At 41.2% G+C, this 21,333-nt stretch overlaps 3 protein-coding genes and 1 pseudogene across 3 annotated transcripts in view; all 4 read right to left on the reverse strand.

The window, feature by feature from the left end:
- Positions 1-1,025, reverse strand: part of LOC145502652 (uncharacterized) — a 2,390-nt gene extending 1,365 nt beyond the window's left edge. The window contains exon 1 of the mRNA XM_081481996.1: positions 1-1,025. This exon is cut by the window's left edge and continues 370 nt beyond it. Within this exon, the coding sequence (XP_081338122.1) occupies positions 1-303 (303 nt within the window). The 5' untranslated portion in view covers positions 304-1,025.
- Positions 1,026-5,369: 4,344 nt separating this feature from the next.
- LOC145502043 (uncharacterized) lies at positions 5,370-6,530 on the reverse strand. Its single transcript, XM_081481343.1, has one exon. The coding sequence runs from the start codon at positions 6,528-6,530 to the stop codon at positions 5,478-5,480; it is 1,053 nt and encodes a 350-aa protein (XP_081337469.1). The 3' UTR covers positions 5,370-5,477.
- A 2,153-nt stretch (positions 6,531-8,683) lies between these two features.
- LOC145502735 (uncharacterized) lies at positions 8,684-11,877 on the reverse strand. Its single transcript, XM_081482094.1, has 2 exons — positions 11,024-11,877; positions 8,684-10,886 (listed from the first exon to the last, which is right to left on the reverse strand). Exons 1-2 carry the CDS (start codon positions 11,845-11,847, stop codon positions 9,821-9,823), a joined length of 1,890 nt encoding a protein of 629 aa, XP_081338220.1. The 5' UTR covers positions 11,848-11,877; the 3' UTR covers positions 8,684-9,820.
- A 4,375-nt stretch (positions 11,878-16,252) lies between these two features.
- LOC145460522 (uncharacterized) lies at positions 16,253-17,760 on the reverse strand (annotated as a pseudogene).
- Between the last annotated feature and the right edge of the window lie 3,573 nt (positions 17,761-21,333).

Genomic DNA, 21,333 nt, shown 5'->3' on the forward strand with positions numbered 1-21,333 from the left:
AAAGATACAAAGTCCCTCTATTCGGTCGCAAACACTTCCTTGTGGGCACTCAAATGTGGGTGACAATTGAAGCACATCTGCGAGACGCTCGATATCTCCCCTTTCAGATCGAAACCCGGCTTTGCATTCGGCCTCGCTAATGTTTTCTTCTAAGTTAAATTCTTCGTACTCGTAGTAAGGCAGCTCTAAATTAACAGGTTTATTAGCTTCGTGCATGCGCAGAAACAGGAACTCCTCGTCGGTCAGTAGCTTTTGTGCGTAAGCAATAAAAATCATTTCGCGAGTGTTTTTAAAAGATGCCATGATTTACGAACAGTGCTAAAAACTTCAGGTTCGCTGCCGTCCTCCGTTCAAACAACCCGCTCCTTAACGTGGAGAGTTTCCCGCCAAGAACGTCGGTTTCGGCCCAGTCCTCCGTGTCTAATATTACCGTCCTCGAGGTCAACCGTCCAGGTACCTTAAAGTCCCGGGTTTGTCGGGTACTTTCGCCTCCTTTCTATGACTCTCGTTAGCTTTGGTGAACGGCATTGTTCGGTATTATTTCACCTCCTTTCTCTAGCCGTTGACTCACTATAATTCACGGCATTGTTCAGTAATGTTTCGCCTCCTTATCCAGAGCTAGCCGGCTTTTTTTTTTTTTGCGATCTTCTTCGCTACTTCTTTGCCTGTTAATTCTTGCTTTCTTTTTCCTTTTTTTTTTTTTTTTTTTTTTTTTTTTTTGCTTCAGTGTAACCCTATCTTAAAAACATACAATCAACCTCCGCTATCGTTTGTCGACATAACAAATAGAAATGAGTTTCCTTTTCTTTAAACATCCCGCCAAGAAAAATGGCATTCTTCCGCTACAGACCGAGGGTGCATGTCTCTGTCAACCTATTAGCTAGAGTATGGCCGCCATGTTGGGCAACTCCGCTACCGTCGTCGTCGTCGTCGTACGTACGCGTCCTCGAGCAATACCGCTGGCCATGAAAATCATGAGAAAGTCAATTCATGGGCTTCCTTTTCTTTCTCATATGAGTATGGGGCTCCGCCGGAGCTCCGCTATTAATAACTTGGTTGAAAATATGTGAATACAGCAGAAATAATCAGTAAAGGTAGGATGACGCTTTCTTTAATTCTTGGGTTTCACCCACGTGACTAATAGCTTAACAACGATTACTATCCGCCATCTTAGTGTCCCTCGAGCGTAAACAAAGCGTATCCAAAGAAGAGTTCATGTAAGAAAGAAGGGATGGTTTTATGCGTTGTTGTTGACTGTTCGAGCAAAAGTGGAAATCGTAGAGGCTTGGGGTTTTTTCGTATGCCTAAGATTATGACAAATCAAGGGGAAGAACAGGAGGAACTCATTATTAGGAGGAGAAACGAGTGGATTTCTGCGGTGAGTCGCGGCGACGCTACAAACCTGAGAGTGCTAGAGAGTGAACGAGTTTGTAGCAAACACTTCGCTCTGAAACTACCTGAACAGGGCGGCTTTGGTCGATAAATTGGTCAGCAAAAGGATGAATTAAACTTAAGGCTACTACTTTAATTTTGCACTGGTTGAGTTTGGCATAAAGCTGATCCATTTCCTCTTTCGAAGGTGCCGATGCGCGCTGCATGCGTTGAGGCGCCGGTTGATGCAGTCCCAGAACTAGAAGCTGCTGCATGCTTCGAGGCTTGCGCCTGTTGTAGATCCTCAATTTTCTGGTCGAACTTTTCTTTGAGCTTGTTAGCCGATGAAAAATCGATGTCCTTAGCCCTCGCATCCGTCACTTCATTGACATATGTCGGCAAAATCCATGAGCATTTTGCCTCTAAATAAAATAAAACACTCGCGATAAGTGAGCATGACTCAGCCAGTCCAGCTTTGCACCCCAAGTAATGGGCTGACAAAATAGTCCCATCGTTTCCGGAAATGACCCAAATGTTCACTAAAGGATCATTCATACGCTGTGAATGCCGAACACTTGCCGGCGATTACTTTGCCTACAACTGAGGTTACAAATCCCGACACCATTTGATTAAACGCCTCTAGACTCTTGAACGCCTTGAACTGCTTGTCCGAGACTTCCACAGGAGGCAAGCATTCTGGACTGAACTTCTCGGCTGTTATGCTTGCGGGGTCAACCTCGATTACTGAGGTCATTTGCGAATATCTTTCCTTTTTTTATTTACTCGACTCTCTAAGCTTTTGGCATACTCAGAGAGCACTGGGATACCTTAAGATGAATGCTCGGTACTTTTTTGGGTTTTTTCTTTCTGGAAATTCATGTAGTTGTCGAAATAATAGAGCGATAATAGAGAAGCTTCACAGTAGAAATGGACTATTATTAGCATAAATTTGACACCCGAGGGACACCAACATGGCGGACACTGATTTGATCAAAGTTTGTGACGTCACGTGAAACCCAAGAATTAACTCGAACAACGATTTCGATTTTGTTGGTTGAGTTATCAAAACTCCTTGTCTATTTTATTTCCGCATTGTGAAATTTCACTGTGTTAAAGAAACACACATGATGTTAGTAGCTTTTTGGCTTTGGTAAAAAATTGTTGCAGCATGCAGCACGAAAGACAACGGAAGAAATCTTGGTCAAGATTTGTTGGCAATTGAAAACACCGACTCGGACTTGAAAGTGCACGCACTGCACTATGCAAGTGAGCTACTTAATGTACGCGTCAGACTTTCCTTTCAAAAACTTTTGCAAACTCGCCAAACAAGCAGAAACAATAAGAAACTATCAGAAACAGGTTTTGGTTATGATTAAGCATTGTTTGGGAAACTCACAAATTAACTCGATACCAAGGTAAAGGGTTTTCTTACATAACTTTTTTTACAGAACAAACCCAAAAGCTTACTCGTACAACTAGCGCGAGGAGATATTATATTATTCATTCACAGCGCGAAATTGAAGACTTGATTTCGACGCTGAAAAACTCACCTTTTACATTAGCTCAGAGCATAAAATTACATATAAGAGCCCTGGTTCTTATTCCCTGCCTTATTCCCTGCCATCGCTGTGAAAAATCTGCAAGAGAATCTCGTAACTCTCACCATTTGATCACGCATCGTGATAGCATCCACGCGAGAACCCCCGACATGTACGCGGATTCGCGCGGATGTGTCTTCAGGGTGGCGCAGTTTGATCTAAAAATAAAAAAATTGTCCCATATCATAGGTGCGCGCGGATCTCAAGACTTCCGGTCTCCGTCCCCGATCATGGCTCCTGGTCTTGTGTGGTTTTTGAAGTGCTTACAAAAAAAAAGGGAGGCGCGGTGGCCTCATGGTTAGTGCGCTCGTCTCCGGATCGAGCGGTCCGGGTTCGAGCCCTGGCCGGGGACATTGTGTTGTGTTCTTGGGCAAGACACTTTACTCTCACAGTGCCTCTCTCCACCCAGGTGCATAAATGGGTACCGGCGAGCTTAATGCTGGGGGTAACCTTGCGATGGACTAGCATCCCATCCAGGGGGGAGTAGAAATACTCCTAGTCGCTTCATGCTACAGAAACCGGGATAAGCTCCGGCCTGATGGGCCACTTGGCTGGCATGCAGACTTGACCTTAACAAAAAAAAAAAAAAAAACTCCTCAAAAAATAAGGAAAGCGAATTTGTCGAAATAAAGGCCATTTTCGTTCATGATATGTGTTGCTTGACTTGTGTGGAAAAAATGAAGGCAGTGCATTGGCCGCAAAAATTTGAGTGCACGCTTATTACACGGACACGCTCTTAATACGAACTTTTAAAAGCATAAATTGCTCTGTTATTTTCCCGGTCATCGGATGTACTGAAGTTGTTGAGTCTATGGTCAATAATGTTGCCTACTTTCGCAATACATGTTTGTCGTTTCTGTTTTAGCCTTCCAAACAGCCTGAAAGAGACTCTTTCGTTAGTTTTATTTTTTAACTACGTTAGATCCCACTTGATTGAGACCTACAAACTGCTTTTGATGTATATTAAGAGTCACTGACTGGAAATAAGAAGAATCGAAAACCCTAAAACTTTGCCTAAAGAACGCTTTTAAGGTACTATTTTCGAAAATATCATCCCGATTTTCTGAGAATTCAAAGTCTTTGAGAACTTAAAAGAAAGAAAGAAAATACATCTCTCTGCCTCATTAAATATGCAAAAATATCGAAAAATTGAGAAAGATCTCGGTATTCGTACTGAAAAATATTCACAATACTAGAACACGGGATCATCTTAGCTTAAGAGCTTTACCTTTCTTCTATCCAACAAAAGGAAGTTTTGATTTTTTCAAACATCAGACCATTTTAAAGGAAGAATGCGAACGGAAAACACTACGAAATAATGATTAAATGAATATGAAAGCAGCTTCAGTTACTTTTTCCGTGTTTTTAAGTGTTCGCCTTAAGACGGACGAGGTCAGTTTGCTACCAACTTGACCGGCCAATCTGTATCAATAAGGCATGATTTCAAGGAAAATTAAAATGACATAAAAGAATAGAAAATAATTAAAAATGAAACAATAGTTTGTGCGCGGTGGAAATTTTATGGCATTTACAAGCTTAAATTGCAGTTTAAAAAGATTCGCTGAAAAGACTTTTTAGCTTCTGTTGAGCTTGAACGAAAAATTAATTACTAGGGCGGTCAGTCAGTTTGTTTTGTTTTGTTTTTTTTTTGTTTTTTAACTCTCGTCTGCTGCCGCTGTAACTTTCATTTAACAGTAGTGTCCTTGGTAGTTTACTATTTCATTGGTTTTTAAAATTGAAAGTTTTAATGAAGAAAATGAAGTGAATTCAACTCAGACCAAGTCAAATAAGAGATTGTTTTATGTCGTTGTTTCGTTTTTTTGTTTGTTTGGTTGTTGTTGTTGTTGTTGTTTTTTTTTTTGTTGTTTTTTTTTGTTGTTGTTGTTGGTTTTTTTTTTTACATAACGCCGTTATTTTCCGTTAAACATCTGTCAGCTGTACGTAGGCTGTTTATGATCCACACCTAAGAACAAAAATGTTTTCTACGCATTTTAGCGCAGAAAATAAACATAATTTCAAACTGCCCTCATCCAAGTCTAGTCTTGCAAAAAAGCGAAGAGGGCGAGCGATAATGAAGTTTGCTGGGTTGACGGTTTTCTTTTCTTTTCTTTTTCGCCTTTACGTTTGTCCGTTAATGATCAGATTTTCATGACTATTTGAATTAAAAATAGATTGTTGTCAAGCGAAAGAAAAATTGAAACTTATGGATTTAAAAACTGATACTATCCAAATCTTTGAAAAAGTAGGATACCTGGCTATTTATTTGTTCCTAGAACTGTCTTGGATATGTTTCTATTTTGTTGCCTACCACGCGTAAGAAAAAAATTGAAATATATATGTCCTATCTTAATGGAATTAAGCAAGGCCAACAAAATTGAAACAATAACAATTCAAGAAATTTTCAAACTTTGAAAATGTACACTTCCATTCCTTTCTATCAACTAATTGGGTGTCTGTCTTTGTATTTTGCAAATTTCTCGTTGATTTTTTATACAGAAGTATTTTTTCTCATCCACCATATGGCTCTGTTTGCGTTGTCGGTTGGTGTTCATCTTTCAATGTCTGATTTCCTTGTCCTGCATCGACATTACCGTTGACTTTAATCTGCCTTGGCCCAAAGATTTTCCTTTCAACTTGCTCAGCTTGTGAAGTAGTTTTTCTTGCAAACAACTGAATTAAAGCTACGCGGAAACATTTTATTCTAACAGCGTAAATCAACGGATTAAACAACGAATTCAGCACTGGAAATAAACCAGAAGCAAACAAAACAGCAACCGTTACACTGGAAGGGATTCTTTCCTTGAAAGAGATCAGAATGACACCACAGATACCTGATGGAATATAACACAGTAAAATAACAAACAGTACGATAGTTGTTGTGTAAAAAGCTTTTCCTTTCTTGAGTAACCTTTCCTTGGCTTCTAAGGAAACTTGGTTAGCTGCAATTTGTTTTTCGTTGCGAAGGACCTCTTTGTATACTGAGACATTGAAGTAAACGGGGAGAATGATAAGCAGCAATTCCAAAATTACTACAATTGCTGCTTGCGGATGGGCTACGATGTAAAGGATGATGGCTGCAGCCCACGCCAGAGCAGACGCCATGATGATGCGAACTTCAGTGACCTGGGTCTCGTGTGTGAAGGGGTGTTTTATTGCAACATAACGCTCGGCGCTCATCAAAACCAAATGATGAATTGAAGCCAGTAAACATATAAATGTGGTAGTTGCTGATACGTCGGTTATAGTACAAAGCACGAGTTCACCTTTGAGAAGTAAGCTTGTCGCGGTAATATGTAGAGGTTGAACGACTAGTCCAACTATAAGATCAGTTGTGGATAAGCAGGCGAGTGCTATGTTAGATTTGGTGCGAAGCTGTCGTTTGCTTTTCACTGCAACCATCAGCAGGATGTTGAGCAAAATGGTAAGAGGACAGGAGAGAGCGTTCACGACGATTCTGACGATAAATACAGCACGAAGATCAGGAGAAATGTTTGTGAGATTTATAGAATAAAGAGAATTAGCACAACTAGAGATTGTGGTGTTGAATGCAGTGTGATTCATATTTGCTCATTTCTGACTTGTCAAGGCCTTGTAACTTTGCGTTCTTGAAACGGCTTAATTGTTTGCGTTTCGCACTTTACCACTTAGATGGATTTAATTGATTTGAACAGGCACTGGACAAGATTCAGTGTCATTTTCCTTCATTTAGAGTGTTGCTTTAATCACCTGATCACAATTTCATGGACCTAATTTACATTTGCATCATTTCATTTCCAAAGTGCAATTAAGTATTTAGTAATTTTAATCTTCAACACATATATTGGGCAGAATTTATGATGCACTTAAATCAAGATCCTGAATGAAAAGTATTCAGTAGAGAAGACACAACAAAGTCCAAATAAAAAACATGATGAGATTGGGAACCGCTAAGTGCTCTGTCAAGGTAGTTTTAAAATATTCCTTCAATAAGACTCATGCAAAAGCGGTATTGTCGAATGCTTGGCGCGTTAAGCATTTCTCTACCCATCACAAAAGTCATTTTTTTGCGAATAGGAAACAATGTTGTTTTGTTCATTTTGTGTGCATTTAAAAACAAAAAAATCTGTGTTACCTTTGAAGTTATCCGATATACAGAAATTGATTATAATTTTGCTCTATTAATAATATTGCTTATTTTCGTTAGTCATTTAGGTTGCGATTGTTGCAGCCACTCTAACAGCGTGCAGGAAACTAGTTGTAAAATTTTCTTTTATCGAACTTATTTCTAGCGTTAGCTATTTTTCTGGCTTTAGTTTTTGAATCAAAGAGTGCGCTATTTCTTTTCTGTACCGCCTAGATCGAGGCGCAGTCTTCAAAGAGAACAAGATCAATTTCCAGTCATCTTTAGCGGCAAAGCGTGGTCCAAAAAGAATGGTGCTAGCGATCCCGATGAAATTTAAACAATAGTTTGCGCCGAACGGTAATATAAAGGTAAATAGGTTTTCAAGTTGTAGATTGAAGAGCTGAGCTCAAAACACTTTTGAGTACCCAGTGAGTTTAGACAGAATACTACAGTGCGCAATTACATCATCAGTTACACCAAAAATTTTTTCATAACTCTCGTCTGCTCTATCTGCAGTTTTCATTTAACATAATTGGTACTTCACATTTTATTTTGCTTTTCCCCAAGAAAAAAAAAACTTACATTAAGCTATATTTAACAAATAAAGAAGCCTCGACTGTGCTCTGTTCTGTTATAAAGAACGAAGGAAGCGGTAGAGCACTCAAGAAGTGTAGGGGAAACACTAGAAGTAGTCGAGTGTTTCTCCCTACTTCTTGAGCGCTCTATTGCTTCCTAAGCAACAGAGCACAATTCAAAAACAGTACAATTCTTTAAATATCTGTTTTACGATAAAGAATCCATTAATGTATCCACACGTTCAGCTAATATTTTCAAACCGAACTTTACTATCAAAACGAGGAAAAGTGGCGTCAGCGCTGGCGTGCAGCTGTTCTCATATAAAGCAGACTAAAATAAGCCAATCACAATCCTTGTTAGAAGTGTCAAATAATTTGATTGGCTAACGAGGCAACAGCTGTCAACCAGAAACTGGACTTCAGCTAAAGTTTCGTTTTCGAATGGCTTTCGAGAGAAGTACGATCGCTTCAAAGTTCGCTTTTTAGTTTGATTTAAAAATAAGGATCTAAAAGTTGCTGGTCTAGAGGAATGCGGCCGCATTGAGGCTCATGAAAATATGCACTTTTCCAATGGACATTGCAAAACAATGAGCTCAAAGCTTGCGGATGAAAATGCGAAATGCTGAGCTGTATTTGAAACGAGTTACAGTTTTATTTACTGCTTGCAGTAATATTTCCCGAAGTAGCGTCAAAGTTTGAAATACTAAACTGCTCCAACTGGTTCTACTCCAAGTACAGGAGAGAATATCAGAGCAAGCTTTCAACTCAATACTCGTCGGGTGAGCGTTGTAATTGTTGATTTTCACTTCGCTGAGATGACCGGAGATCGTTGTTTGGATAACGAGCGTTACAAAGTTACGAAAATAAAGCTTCTCATCATCTACAGAGACAGGTCAATTGATGTTTCCTGTCGTTGTTTTACCTCTAGAGTATAATTTCTGCCTTAGCAACAAATATAATGTCTTTTATTCGCTGGGTTGAGAATTTGTTTATTTCGCACCTGATTACCGTTTTGTCGGAATCTAGCAAAACTTGTTATTAATGTCGTTGTTCCTAGCGAAAGTAAGTTAACCGTGGTGACTTGCGATTGAACCAGAGCTATTACTCAAATACAAACAACTCGTGATGGCGTTAATGGGGGAACACTGCCTTGCGTTTGGTTAGCCCATGCGACTTCCGGCGATAGCGTGACAAAACAACCTCACTTATCTCCCCAGCACTACGAGCTGAATGACAGACAGCACGTGCTGGATCGGACAAGAGTATCGGTTAGCAAGCGATGTTCAAAGGCGATGAAAAAACAACAAGCTTGGGGGAAGTCGCTGCGCAGACTTAACCGCACCACACAGGAGTGACCCCTTGTTTATTATGCAGGAAGACATGACCAACCTCGTCTCCAAAGGGAGGGAGGGAGGGAAAATTAAACGATAGATTTACAATAAGTAATAGCTACGTTGCTTAGACGAACTCAGAATGGACTCCGAACAGTTTTCCGAGCTTTTATACGGAGACGTTCGTCTGCTTGTAAGCCAGTAGAAAAGGCTGTACTACCGAACAGCTTACCCTAACACGTGTAACATCTTAAACATGAATAGTGCTTTAATGCTTTGCACCAATGCTATGGTACGTTATAACGTTCAGAAGATAACAAAGCTACAATGTTTTAGGTTTAGCTACAATAACGCTTACAGTTTGTTGACCTTTGGAATATAACTGCTCAATAGCTCTATAGAAAGTGATGCCGCCATGAACGGCTCATTCAGAACGTACGTCACGCTCCATTAACTATATTTTACTGGCGTGACAGTAAAATCTCATTTAATGTCGTTGTTCCTAGCGAAAGTAAGTTAACCGTGGTGACTTGCGATTGAACCAGAGCTATTACTCAAATACAAACAACTCGTGATGGCGTTAATGGGGGAACACTGCCTTGCGTTTGGTTAGCCCATGCGACTTCCGGCGATAGCGTGACAAAACAACCTCACTTATCTCCCCAGCACTACGAGCTGAATGACAGACAGCACGTGCTGGATCGGACAAGAGTATCGGTTAGCAAGCGATGTTCAAAGGCGATGAAAAAACAACAAGCTTGGGGGAAGTCGCTGCGCAGACTTAACCGCCACTGATGCATGCAAGGCAATGCATCCCCCCAAGCCATGGAAGCCGGTGAGAAGCTAGTTCGGCGAGAAACGTTCAACAATGTTAGCCATCCTGGGAGCTACTGACTCTAATGTAGATTGAGGAGTTCTTATATAAAGCTGGTAACAGTCTGAGGACCAGCGACCCACGACTTTAATAAGCCAGTCTGGCAAGCCGGCAGCAGCGGCAACCGACGCAGCACCTATGCGGAAGCTATGGCCCTTGAGACTCTGGTAAGGAAGACCTGCGACCCTCGAACTGTCCCGTAGAAGGTGCGAAACCGCTCCCCGAGTAAGCAAATTACCTGACTGGAAGTAAAATAAGGGACCTTGTTGCGGCCGTGCTAAGAGAAAGTACTCTCGCATAGCCGAGACCGCGCAAAGGGTGGACGAAGTGCGAGCGATGGTGAGAGATTGCCCTCGCCTGTAAACATCTGTTTTTGAAGATTTTAGCTGCACCGTCATGCGCTGCGGGCATGCCAGGGTTGGATGAAAGGCTATACAATCAGTAGAAAGATCAAAAAGCGGTCTAAATTTGCGAACACTGTTGTAGGTAAATTCACTGCATCGCAGGAAGGCGAAAAAGGCTAAATTGAAAGCGGCCCAGATCATGGAGAAATCCCGGGGGCTAAGCCATGATTGCAGAACAGGACGGATTGCCGAGAGAACCTGAGGGGTAACCGGTTGACGGCGAATACGCTGTTCGCCTTGGTAGCGGAGAATACCGCGTAAAACCTTGTGGAGAAGAAGCTTGCCCTTCAGAGGGTCACTGTACCCAGCAGTGATATGGAGGTTGCGAACAGCTGCTAAATAGAGTTTAATTGTGCTATGACGTACCGTTCTAGCGAGATAGGAGGCAAAATAAATAAGAGTACCCTCGGAGGTGGGTAGGACATCCCCGTCTGGACCTAGGAGACGATTCATCAGGCAGAATTGTAAAAAGCGTTTTTCCCCACAGCTGTAGGCTCGATTTGTGTTCTTGGAAAGACCCCAAGAAGCGTAGGTGAGCACTTCCTCTCTCAAAGGGTCATTAGTGAAGGCGGGATGGTACAAGGAATCTGGTCGGCATCGGGTGCGAGGGCCCAGAAACGCTGCATCTGAAAGCGGGAGAGGGCATCAGCAATCTCATTTGAAACCCCAGGGACATGACGGGCCCGTACAAGAAAATTATGTTCCATGGATAGGAGAACAAGCTTTCTGACCAGTTCCATGATAAGCGGAGCTTTTGAATGCCCCGAATTTATGATAGATACCACTGATTCATTATCACACCAAAACTGCAGACGTTTTCCCTTGAAAAGTGGGTGCCATATAGCGCAGGCAACAACGATGGGGAAGAGTTCTTGCCACTCAATGCTTATACCCCGCTCTCGGTTCAAAAGCATAAGGGGAGGCCAGTGCCCTTGGAACCACTTTCCCTGAAAATAACCGCCGAACCCCACGGAGCCCGCTGCGTCAGTGTAGAGCTCTAGGTCTGGAGTAGGGGTAGTGGTGGACTCAAGAAAAAGGGAGCGCCCGTTCCATTTGGAGAGGAAAACTTTCCACATATCGAGGTCCCTAAAGAACTCCCTGTTAAGCCTGATGTGATGAAAACGACTAGGGACACCCTTAGTTAAATTAATGGCGCGTTGAAGGAAAGTCCTGCCGGGGACTACCACTTTACATGCAAACTGGAGAGTACCAATGAGTGATTGTAACTCAACCAGGCGCACGGAGCGGCGTTTCTTAAAGGATGTCAGCAAGTCATAAGTCCTGGAAAGTTTGTCCTGGGGTAAGCGGGCCTCCATGCGAATGCTATCTAAAACGACCCCCATAAATTCTATTTCTTGGGAGGGGCCTATGGTCTTGGACGCTACTACCGGGGCCCTAAGTGACATGAATACCCGTAAAAGAGTGCTGAAGCTAGTAAGACAAGCTAATCTAGAACTTTCAGCGATGAAGAAGTCGTCCAGGATGTGAATGACCCGCTGGAGACCATAGTTATGTTTTAGGATCCACTCGAGCCCATCGGAGAGCTGATTAAAAATGAACGGGGCACTGCGAAGCCCGAAGGGTAAGTACATGTCCACATAGTATTGAGATTTCCACAAAATACCCAGTAAATTCCAGTCTTCGGGGTGGATTGGTATAAGGCGAAAGGCTGATTTAAGATCAGTCTTAGCCATAAAGGCTCCCTTTCCCAGGGACTGGAGGATATGAATTGCATCGTCTACCCGAACATAGCTCAGGGAATAGGGATCCTTGGCAATGTGGTCATTTATACTATTTCCCTGTGGGTAGGAGAGGTGATAGATAGTTCGCCAGTCATTTGAGTGTTTTTTAGGAATAACTCCCACTGGATGACACTGGAAATTTGCTAAGGGAGGGGCAGGATAGGGACCGGCTACCCGTCCTAAGTTCACTTCCTTTTGCAGGTTGGCAGAAACTACATCAGGGTGCTGCGTCGCAGATATAAGGTTGGGGGAAATCCGGGCTGAACGCGGCCCACAATAACCAATACGAGCGCCTTCTTTAAGCGTACTTAGCAAATTAAAGACAAAATTACGATCTGGGTGATCGGTTAATTCTAAATCTAAGCGATAAATGTCAATAGGTGAGGATACTAATGGCTTCTGATGACGCCTTTGCTGCTCCACTTTACTTCTTGCTTCGCTCACTGGGTCTGGGGACTCCCGCGTTCCGGGCTTGGCCACTGGATTGTTGCTGAGGGCAGTCTTGGACGGTGTGGCCGTTTGAGTAGCAGCGGCGGCACACGTGCGGGTAGCTGCAGTTTCGGCGCCGGCACCCAGAGGACTTGTTGAAGTCAAAGCACACCGTCTGGGAACGACGCTGTTTTCTGTAGGGGTCAGCGGAAGGACACACATCTTCAGCGTGATAGGGACTCGAGCAGATACCGCAATGGGGCTTAGCTAGGCCCGAGAAGGTCACCGTCCATAACTCCAGGTCTACTTTGTCCCACTGAAGGGACAAATTGGAAGAGGCACGGCGACGAAATTGCTGGTCGTAGGAAAGCCAAGCAAGACCCTTGAATTTAGTTACCGCGCGACTAATTATCTGCTGGTACTTAATCAGCTCAAGGGCCCGTCTTGGATAGGCAGTTACAATGACCAACATGTACACCATGTAGGCCTCCAGCCACTTCTGAAAAGAGTCTATAACGGGTTTTCTTTTCCTAACCATGGTGACCGGGGAACCCAGGGGACCTGAGGACGAGTCGTCTAAGCGGAGCTGAATTTCAGGGGCCTGGGACTGATACAAGTTGTCAGGTAAGAGTAAGGCAAGATCAACGTACTCACCCCGGAGTATTTTGTCCTCCATATTACGGTCCACTGGCCTCGACAGACCCAAAGGAGACGCCATACCCGAAGCTGCGAGAGTTTGGCTGGAGGGCGTTGGGCTGAAGGCGCTGTTTGTACGAACGGCGTCCAGAGCGCTGTGTACGGACCGGGATACAATGTCCTCAATGGCAGAACGCTGCGCTGGACTGAGGGCGTCTCTTTGATCAGTAGAGTGATTAGTATGGAAGAGATCTTCCTCTGTATCTGACTGCAGCATGTCCTCAATAGAAGACAACGAGGCGCGGTCGGAGAGGGCGCTGTCCTCCGGAATGCTGAGACGCCGGCCTTGAGTGGCGTCGATTTCACTGGCTGTAGTGGACGGCTGTTGTGTGGATGTTTTGTTCGCCGTATGACGAGTGCGTTGAGGCCGACCAGGTCTTCGTTTAGATTGACTGGCCTTTCCCGTCGATGCTCGCTTGAGCCGGGCGAGGAGTTGCACTTTGGAGCCTGTTATGGGCAAATTCAGCGATTGAAGACGAAGTTTGAGGACCTCGCTGGATAGCTTCGATAGGTCCTCACTTCTGGTAGCGACCCGAGCAGTATTCGACGAGCGGCGAGAGCGAGCCATGGAAGGTTTACAAAAATTAAACGATAGATTTACAATAAGTAATAGCTACGTTGCTTAGACGAACTCAGAATGGACTCCGAATAGTTTTCCGAGCTTTTATACGGAGACGTTCGTCTGCTTGTAAGCCAGTAGAAAAGGCTGTACTACCGAACAGCTTACCCTAACACGTGTAACATCTTAAACATGAATAGTGCTTTAATGCTTTGCACCAATGCTATGGTACGTTATAACGTTCAGAAGATAACAAAGCTACAATGTTTTAGCTTTAGCTACAATAACGCTTACAGTTTGTTGACCTTTGGAATATAACTGCTCAATAGCTCTATAGAAAGTGATGCCGCCATGAACGGCTCATTCAGAACGTACGTCACGCTCCATTAACTATATTTTACTGGCGTGACAGTAAAATCTCATTTTAACACTTCTGTTGCTATTGTTAAAGTTGGCCTCCATGCAGCTAGGTAGCAGAAAACTGCATTGGTCTGAGTCACAGAGAACGTTTGATTTAAATCAAATTTGTCTAACTTTGGAAGCAAAAATTTGAAATTAAGCTTACCGTGCATCTGTTTTCTGATAAAGCACGTTGTTTCGTCCAATCAGAGCGCGCGTTATATGGAAACTTTAACATAAATGAAATTAAATAAGAATGGAATTAAATCAAATAAAATATACTTCTGATGTATTCTTCTTTCCTTCTTTTGTTGATCAAACAGCTGTAAGATAATAATGTGTATCAGCTGCTAAGGAGAAAAAAAAAAGGTATACGCCTTTTACACAGAAAATAACACGCAGTTTAAAATGCAATCACGTAACACTGTTCCTCAAAGCGCCACGGAAAATTCATTTTTGCACTATAAATGTTTATTTTGATTATAGGTTTTTTTTGTTGTTGTTAATTTGAATTTTTTTATTTCTTTTATTTTTGCGCTGCTTTTCCCCTTGCCGTTCAGTATTTTTGGGACTTCCATTTTGAAATAATTTATTTTGCGGTGAAAATGGAAATTGTTGTAGAGCACATTATTACAACCTCCAAGGAAACCGAAATCAGTCTAAAAGCATTAAAAAAAGAAAAAAAAAAGAAAAAAAAAAAGACATGAACGAGATCAATATTCTCCATCACGGACCGAAAAAGCTAGTTCAATTAAGTACTTAATTATTGCAAAGATTCTTTGTAGTCTGCTGATAAATTGATGCGTTTCCATGATTCATTCTCGGTTACGTATCTCAGGTTCCTTTTATGCATATTGAGTTAAAATTGAAAATTTCTAAAAAGATTTCTGTTTAAATTGACAAAGCAATTCGCCAAAAAAACGGAAAAAATCGTGAGTGGCCCTTTTCAGCGATCTGTATTGCAAAATGTGGGCCGCTAAGAGAATCGATCAGAATTCTCCTTTTCATCGCGGACATTTGAGCCATATAAATACTTCGTCTTATAAAATACTTGCCTACTTTCAGTCTATGGTCAATAATGTTGCCTACTTTCGCAATACATGATTGTCGTTTCTGTTTTAGTCTTCCAAACAGCCTGAAAGAAACTGTTTCTTTATTTTTATTTTTTAATTGGTCCAATCGATTGGGACCTACAACAATTTTTGAAATATATTAAGAGTCACTGACTAGACTGAATAAGGAGAATCGCTGGCACGGTTCGAATAATCGAAAATCCTGAAACTTTGCCTAAAGAACACTTTTAGGGAACTAGTTTTGAAAATATTATTCCGGTTTTCTGAGAATTTAAAGTCTGAAAAATTCGTCCGAAAAAAAAAAGATATCGGGAAAATTGACAAAGTTCTCGGTATTCGCATTGAAACAATTCACAATACTAGAACACGGGATAAACTTAGCTTAAAAGAGCTTTACCTTTCTTCTATCCAACAATAGGAAGTTTCAATTCTTTGAAACAACAGCCACTGTTAACATAAAAAAAGGAGAGCAAAGTAAACTTTTAAAAGAAGAACACGTGAAAACAACATAATCATGAAATAATAATCAAATGAATATGAAAGCAGCTTCAGATACGTTTTGCGTGTTTTTTTGCGTTCGCCTTAAAAGGGACAACGTTTGTTTGTTGCCATCTTGACCGGCCAATCTCTGTCAATAAGGGATGGTTCCAAGGAAAAATAAAATAACATCAATAAAATAAAATTAAATAATCAAAACGGCTTAAACAATAGTTTGCACGCAGTGGAAATTTCATTGCATTTGCATATTCAAACTGCAGTTTAAAAAGATTTGCTAAAAAGATTTGCTGGAAAGACTTTTTAGTGTCTGATGAGTTTGAACAGAATATTAAATACTAGGGCAGTTACACGACTTTTTTTTTCTTAACTCTCGTCTGCTGCCTCTTCAGTAGTTTTAATTTAACAGTAGCGCAATGTTAAAATGCCATTGGTAGTTTGCTTCTTCACTAGCTTATAAAATTGAAATTTAATGTTACCGGGTTCACGGTTTTGTTTTGTTTTCATTTTGTTTTTTTGTTTTTTTCGCCTTTACCATTGTCCCTCAAAAATCAGATTTTAACGACTATTTGAATTTACAATAGTTACTTTTGTGCAGTAAAATGATGTTCTTATTGTCTACGATAATAAAATAGCACATTATGAGGTTAAAAACTGACACTATACACATCCGTATAAAGTAAAAGGCCTGGCTATTAATTTGTTATCACAACTTTTATGGAGAAATTTCTGTTTTGTTCCCTACCCCGAATAAATAAAAAGATATCCTATCTTATCGGAATTAAACAAGAACAAGAAAATCAAAACATTAAAGAAATTTTCAACAGGGTAGGAAAGTACACTTCCATTTCTTTTTCACTACTACTTGGGTGTCTGTCGTTTGCACTTTTTAATTAATTTTTTCGTAGATTTGAATTGCTTTGATTTTCGTCACAGAAGTGTTTCTTCTTATCCATCATGAGGTTCTCCTCGCCTTGTCGGTTCTTGTTAATCGTTCAATGCCTGATATCCTTGTCCTGCATTTACATTACCGTTGACTCCACTCTGTCTTGGTCCAAAGATTTTCTTTTCGAGCTCCTCAGCTTGTGAAATAGTTTTTCTTGACAACAACTGAATTAACGGCGCACGGAAATATCTTATCCTAACAGCGTAAATCAACGGATTAAACAACGAATTCAGAACTGGCAATAAAGTAAAAACAAAAAAAACAGAAATCATTATATTGGGAGGGATTCTTTCCTTGAAAGAGATCAGAAAAATAGCACAGATATTTGATGGAATATGACACAGTAAAATAACTAGCAGTACAATAACAGTCGTGCAGAAAGTTTTCCTTTTCTTGAGTAGCTTCTCCTTGGCTTCTACTGAAACTTGGTTAGCAGCAATTTGTTTTTTGTTGCGACGAACTTCTTTGTATACAGAGACACTGAAGTAAATGGGGAGAATGACAAGCAATGTTTCAGAAACTATTAGAACTGCTGTGGGCGGAAGGCCTGCGCTGGAAAGGATAATGGCTGTAGTCCACACCAGAGCAGAGGCCATTTTGATGCGTACTTCACCGACCTGGTTCTCGTGGAAGAAGGGGTGTTTTATCGCAACACAATGTGGCAGTTTCTGATATATCGGTTATAGTACAAAACATGATGTCTCCTCTGAGAAGTGAACTTGTGCTGGCAATATGTAGAGGCTGAAGAACTAATCCAACTACAATGTCAGTTGTGGATAAGCAGGCGAGTGTTCTGTTAGATTTGGTGCGAAGCTGTGCTTTAGTTTTCACTGCAACCATCACCAGGATGTTGAGCACAATGATGAGGGGACAGGTGAGAGCATTAGCGGCGATTCTGGCGATGAATATAGCACGAACATCAGAAGAAATGCTTGCGGGATTTAGAGGAGAAAGCGAAAAACCACAACTAGTTCTGGAGAAAGTGATGTTGAATGTAGTGTGATTCATCTTTGCTTGATTCTGACTCGACAAGGCTTCTTCTGCGTTGTTACGTTTTGCCACTCAATCGCTTTGAACAGGCATTGCTCAAGATTATCATTTTCCCTTGAGTTCGAATAATGTATTAATCACCGGATCATGATTTCATGAAGTTACATTTGCTTTATTTTATTAGTAAACCATCAGTATTTGAAATATTCATAAGTTTTCCAAGGTGGATCAAGCGAGAGCGTATTAAAAATCAAGCAATAGTTTACTCTAAACGAGAATACGGGAACCAATGTTTGTAAATATTGACCAAACACCAGCACAAGTAGAAAAATTGATTCAGCTCATTTGTTGCCCATAGATTGGCCCCAGCTAGGAAACAGACAGAAACAAAATGAAACACTTTTAATTTTACCATTTTTAAAGGCATCGTTAATTAAAATCAATTCACTTGGACTTTGACGTTACTGCTCTGTCGTAATATACCTGTAGACGGCGAAGATACAAGTGAATATATGAAAGATCATATGTGTTGGAACCGAGGAGCAAGATATGAAGACATGATTAATCATCCCAGTTATGTCCACAACTTAAGCAGCTTTGAAATTTAAGCCTGAAAAAAACAGTCAGGCCTGAATTTAACTTGTTTCCAGTTTAAGAAAAAGAGAGAAGTATAGAGCACCGGACTTCAAATAAGCAAAGCTTACCTTTAATTCTTTCAATTTATTCGTGTACTACTTTAGCGTAAACAATTGCTTGTATATGTACTTGTACTAAGGCTAATAATAACGGTATCCTGTCCAATTATTTAGGACTTAATATCTCAGTTGTAAAACAAGGTTTCTTTAACAAAGAATCGTTTGTGCACGGCTCGACATAGAAGTAGATGAGCTGACTGCCCACTTGAAGGTAAATGTTTATGCCTGGTCCCTATCCAGAAGCTAATTTCAATTTTTTTAAGGTGTTTTGTATAATGTTCTTGGCTTTGGTACCGTAGTGATCGAGCTTTCCCCAAGGGACTGTCTATACCGCCTCTTTCCGTTTGGCTTGACATAGAGAAGGGAGTTTAAGCAAGTATCAAGGTGACGCCGAGGAAAAAGTCGATTAAAAACGGAGTTATATTTTACCTGCAATTCTGGATACTTAAGACTCATTCAGTTTGTCTACTGATTGTCAAAGCTATCTTAAAAACTGAGCTTGTGAGACAGCGTTTAATATGAAAACGTAACTTACAATATTTGCCGTTGTGGCTCGTGTTGGCAGTCGAAGCAGAGTCTCTTTTGACTTGCAGTTGAAGAGAGAGCGGCAGACATCTGCCAAGATTTTAAACGCGCGTGGAGAGCCATTGTACTGCTAAATAATTCTTTTCTTTTGGGAAGTTCCCGTCGCCGTTATGGTTAATCCAGTGCCTGAACTCCCCTTTTACAGGTGTTAAACATACAATGAGCGACTAAAGTATTTCACCCGTGCCCCCACTCCAAACAATGAGATTTTTTCTATTTCTGAGACTGCGCAGACCACAGTATCTACACAACGTTGATGGAGGGGGGGGGGGGGGGGAAGAGGTTAAGGATATATCAGAGAATTGACGCTAGACGCACGTGAAATAGAGTAAGATGTTAAATATCAAATCGTTATTTTCTCCGAAAGTGTCTCAGCTACTTTTGTGGCTCATTTTAGGCAGGAAAAATAAGAGTCCAGGACAACTTGTACGCGCATGTTGAGAAAGTGTCATGATGACAATTTACTTTATTGTGATCTCTTGTTCTTAGTCACATATTTAACAAATAAAGAAGCCTAAGCCGTGTATCACACTGTGATAAAACACGACGGGCATTTGGGAACACGAGGGAAATGTAGAAAACGCAAGCAGCAGGCGAGTGTTTTCTCGAAAGAAACACCAAATTAAGAGTAGAAAATGGCTAACGCCAAAACTAAGTTAACAAGAAAAATATATAGAAATAGTTTCTTTTCCAAGCCGCTAAGTTGGTTGGGAAGAAACAGCGCTTGAAACATCTCTCATGAACGTTACCAAAACTAACAATTCAGAGCATTATCAACACCACGCAATACGAACTTATTGTTTGCCATTTTTGCAACGAAAATAGAGTAGTTAATGACGGTAAATTACTGGATTGCCGCCAGTAAGGCACTTACCGGTCTCAAGTCCGCTTATAATGATATCTGGTGTTTTTGAAAACATCGCTAATCACGTTGTGCTTCGAATCCAAAGCTATCTTCTCTGAATACCTTTGGAATCTGAGTTCAAGTGTAACTTAAAATTAAATCCGGCTACGGCTTATCGTAGCTGAATGGTAAACAAAGGCAGATTGTCAATCCAAGAGAAAAAAAAAAAAAAAAAAAAAAAAAACCCTTAACCTCATAGTCCAGTTCTGGCCCGGTCTCTGTCACGCAACACTAAGGAGGTCTCAAGTCCTCTTATCATTAGGGAGTTTACGAAACCACGACGGCGACGCCGAGGACAACGTCGATTTAAAAAAGGGATATATTTTTACCTACGAATCTCGCAGCACTCTTAAGTCATTTACTTTGTTTACCACTGTCAAAACTATCCCACAATTAAATCTGGAACACAGCGATAAGTTTGAAATAAAAATTTAAAATATTAGCCGTCGTGGTTCACGTTCTCCAGACAACGCAAAATTTGGTCATTTTACGTTGTTGTCTTGCAAAGGACGGCAAAGAAATGTATCAAGAATTATAACGCACGTGCACAGCCATTGTTCTGCTCATTAATTCTTTTGTTTAGTGACGTTCCCGTTGCCGGTGCCGTTGCCGTCGTGGTTTCGTAAACTCCCTACTATAAGAGGACTTGGCGCCTCCCTAGTGTTGCTGGTGTTTTTTGAAAACATTATTGCTAATCACAGTCTGTCTTGAACACCTTTCGGATCTGTGTTCAAGTGTATCTTAAAATCCGGCCACGTGCATTTAAGATAAGTCCTTGCCTGGCATTTTAGAACATTGTGCTAATGTAATGACAAATTTTAGTTGACCAAATTGTGAAAAAGTAATGGGACAATTAAGTTCGTTCCTCTTCAGATGGAGAACTCCCTGTAAGATCTAAGCTAAGATGGTCACTTTTCATTTTCATTTAAGGTGCCCAAGGTCTTGATTATGGTCCTCGGTCTGTAGCCTTGAGCCATACACAAGACAGAGGGTCCGTGATCCATAAGGGTCCATGAGGGCCCATGAGGGTCCATGAGGGTCCATGAGGGCCCATGAGGTTCCATGAGGGTCCACGAGGGTCCATGTGTCTTATGAACATTTGCCAAATTAACAAATAAGAACATTTAACATCGACACAACACAATACAAACTTACTGTTTGCCATTTTCCAACGAAAACCAAAAGCGGAAATGGAATTATTAAGGACGACAAAATGCTGGATTGCCGCCAGTAATCCCTTCCAATATGGCGGCTATCTTGCCATAGTACTGAGATTACCAGGAGAGGATCAAGTGTGAGTGAGTTTTTCCCCATAAAGGGCTTATTCTCAAGTAATCCATTTCAAGTTATGTTTAGACATGGTACGGATTTATTCGAGGAGGATGAAAATGCGTGTAAAACCGCTCGGGCTGTCCACGTGACCAAGCTTCTCGTCATAGGATTGGCTGTTTCTAGACCTTCCTGAGATTTCCGTGACACGGGGTGAACTAAAAATAACTAGAGAAAGATTACCTTGCGAATCAGGCCTATATATAGAGGATATTACATCGCCGCGCGGAGATACG

Source organism: Orbicella franksi, chromosome 11, assembly GCF_964199315.1.
Source record: "Orbicella franksi chromosome 11, jaOrbFran1.1, whole genome shotgun sequence".
Taxonomy (NCBI): Eukaryota; Metazoa; Cnidaria; class Anthozoa; order Scleractinia; family Merulinidae; genus Orbicella; species Orbicella franksi.

Coding starts and splice junctions, on each gene's coding strand:
- LOC145502043 (XM_081481343.1), bottom strand. CDS start 6,530: ATGAATCACACTGCATTCAACACCACAATCTCTAGTTGTGCTAATTCT.
- LOC145502735 (XM_081482094.1), bottom strand. CDS start 11,847: ATGTACTTACCCTTCGGGCTTCGCAGTGCCCCGTTCATTTTTAATCAG. Junction 10,887..11,023: donor TCAGTGGTATCTATCATAAA/TTCGGGGCATTC, acceptor CCCTCTCCCGCT/TTCAGATGCAGCGTTTCTGG.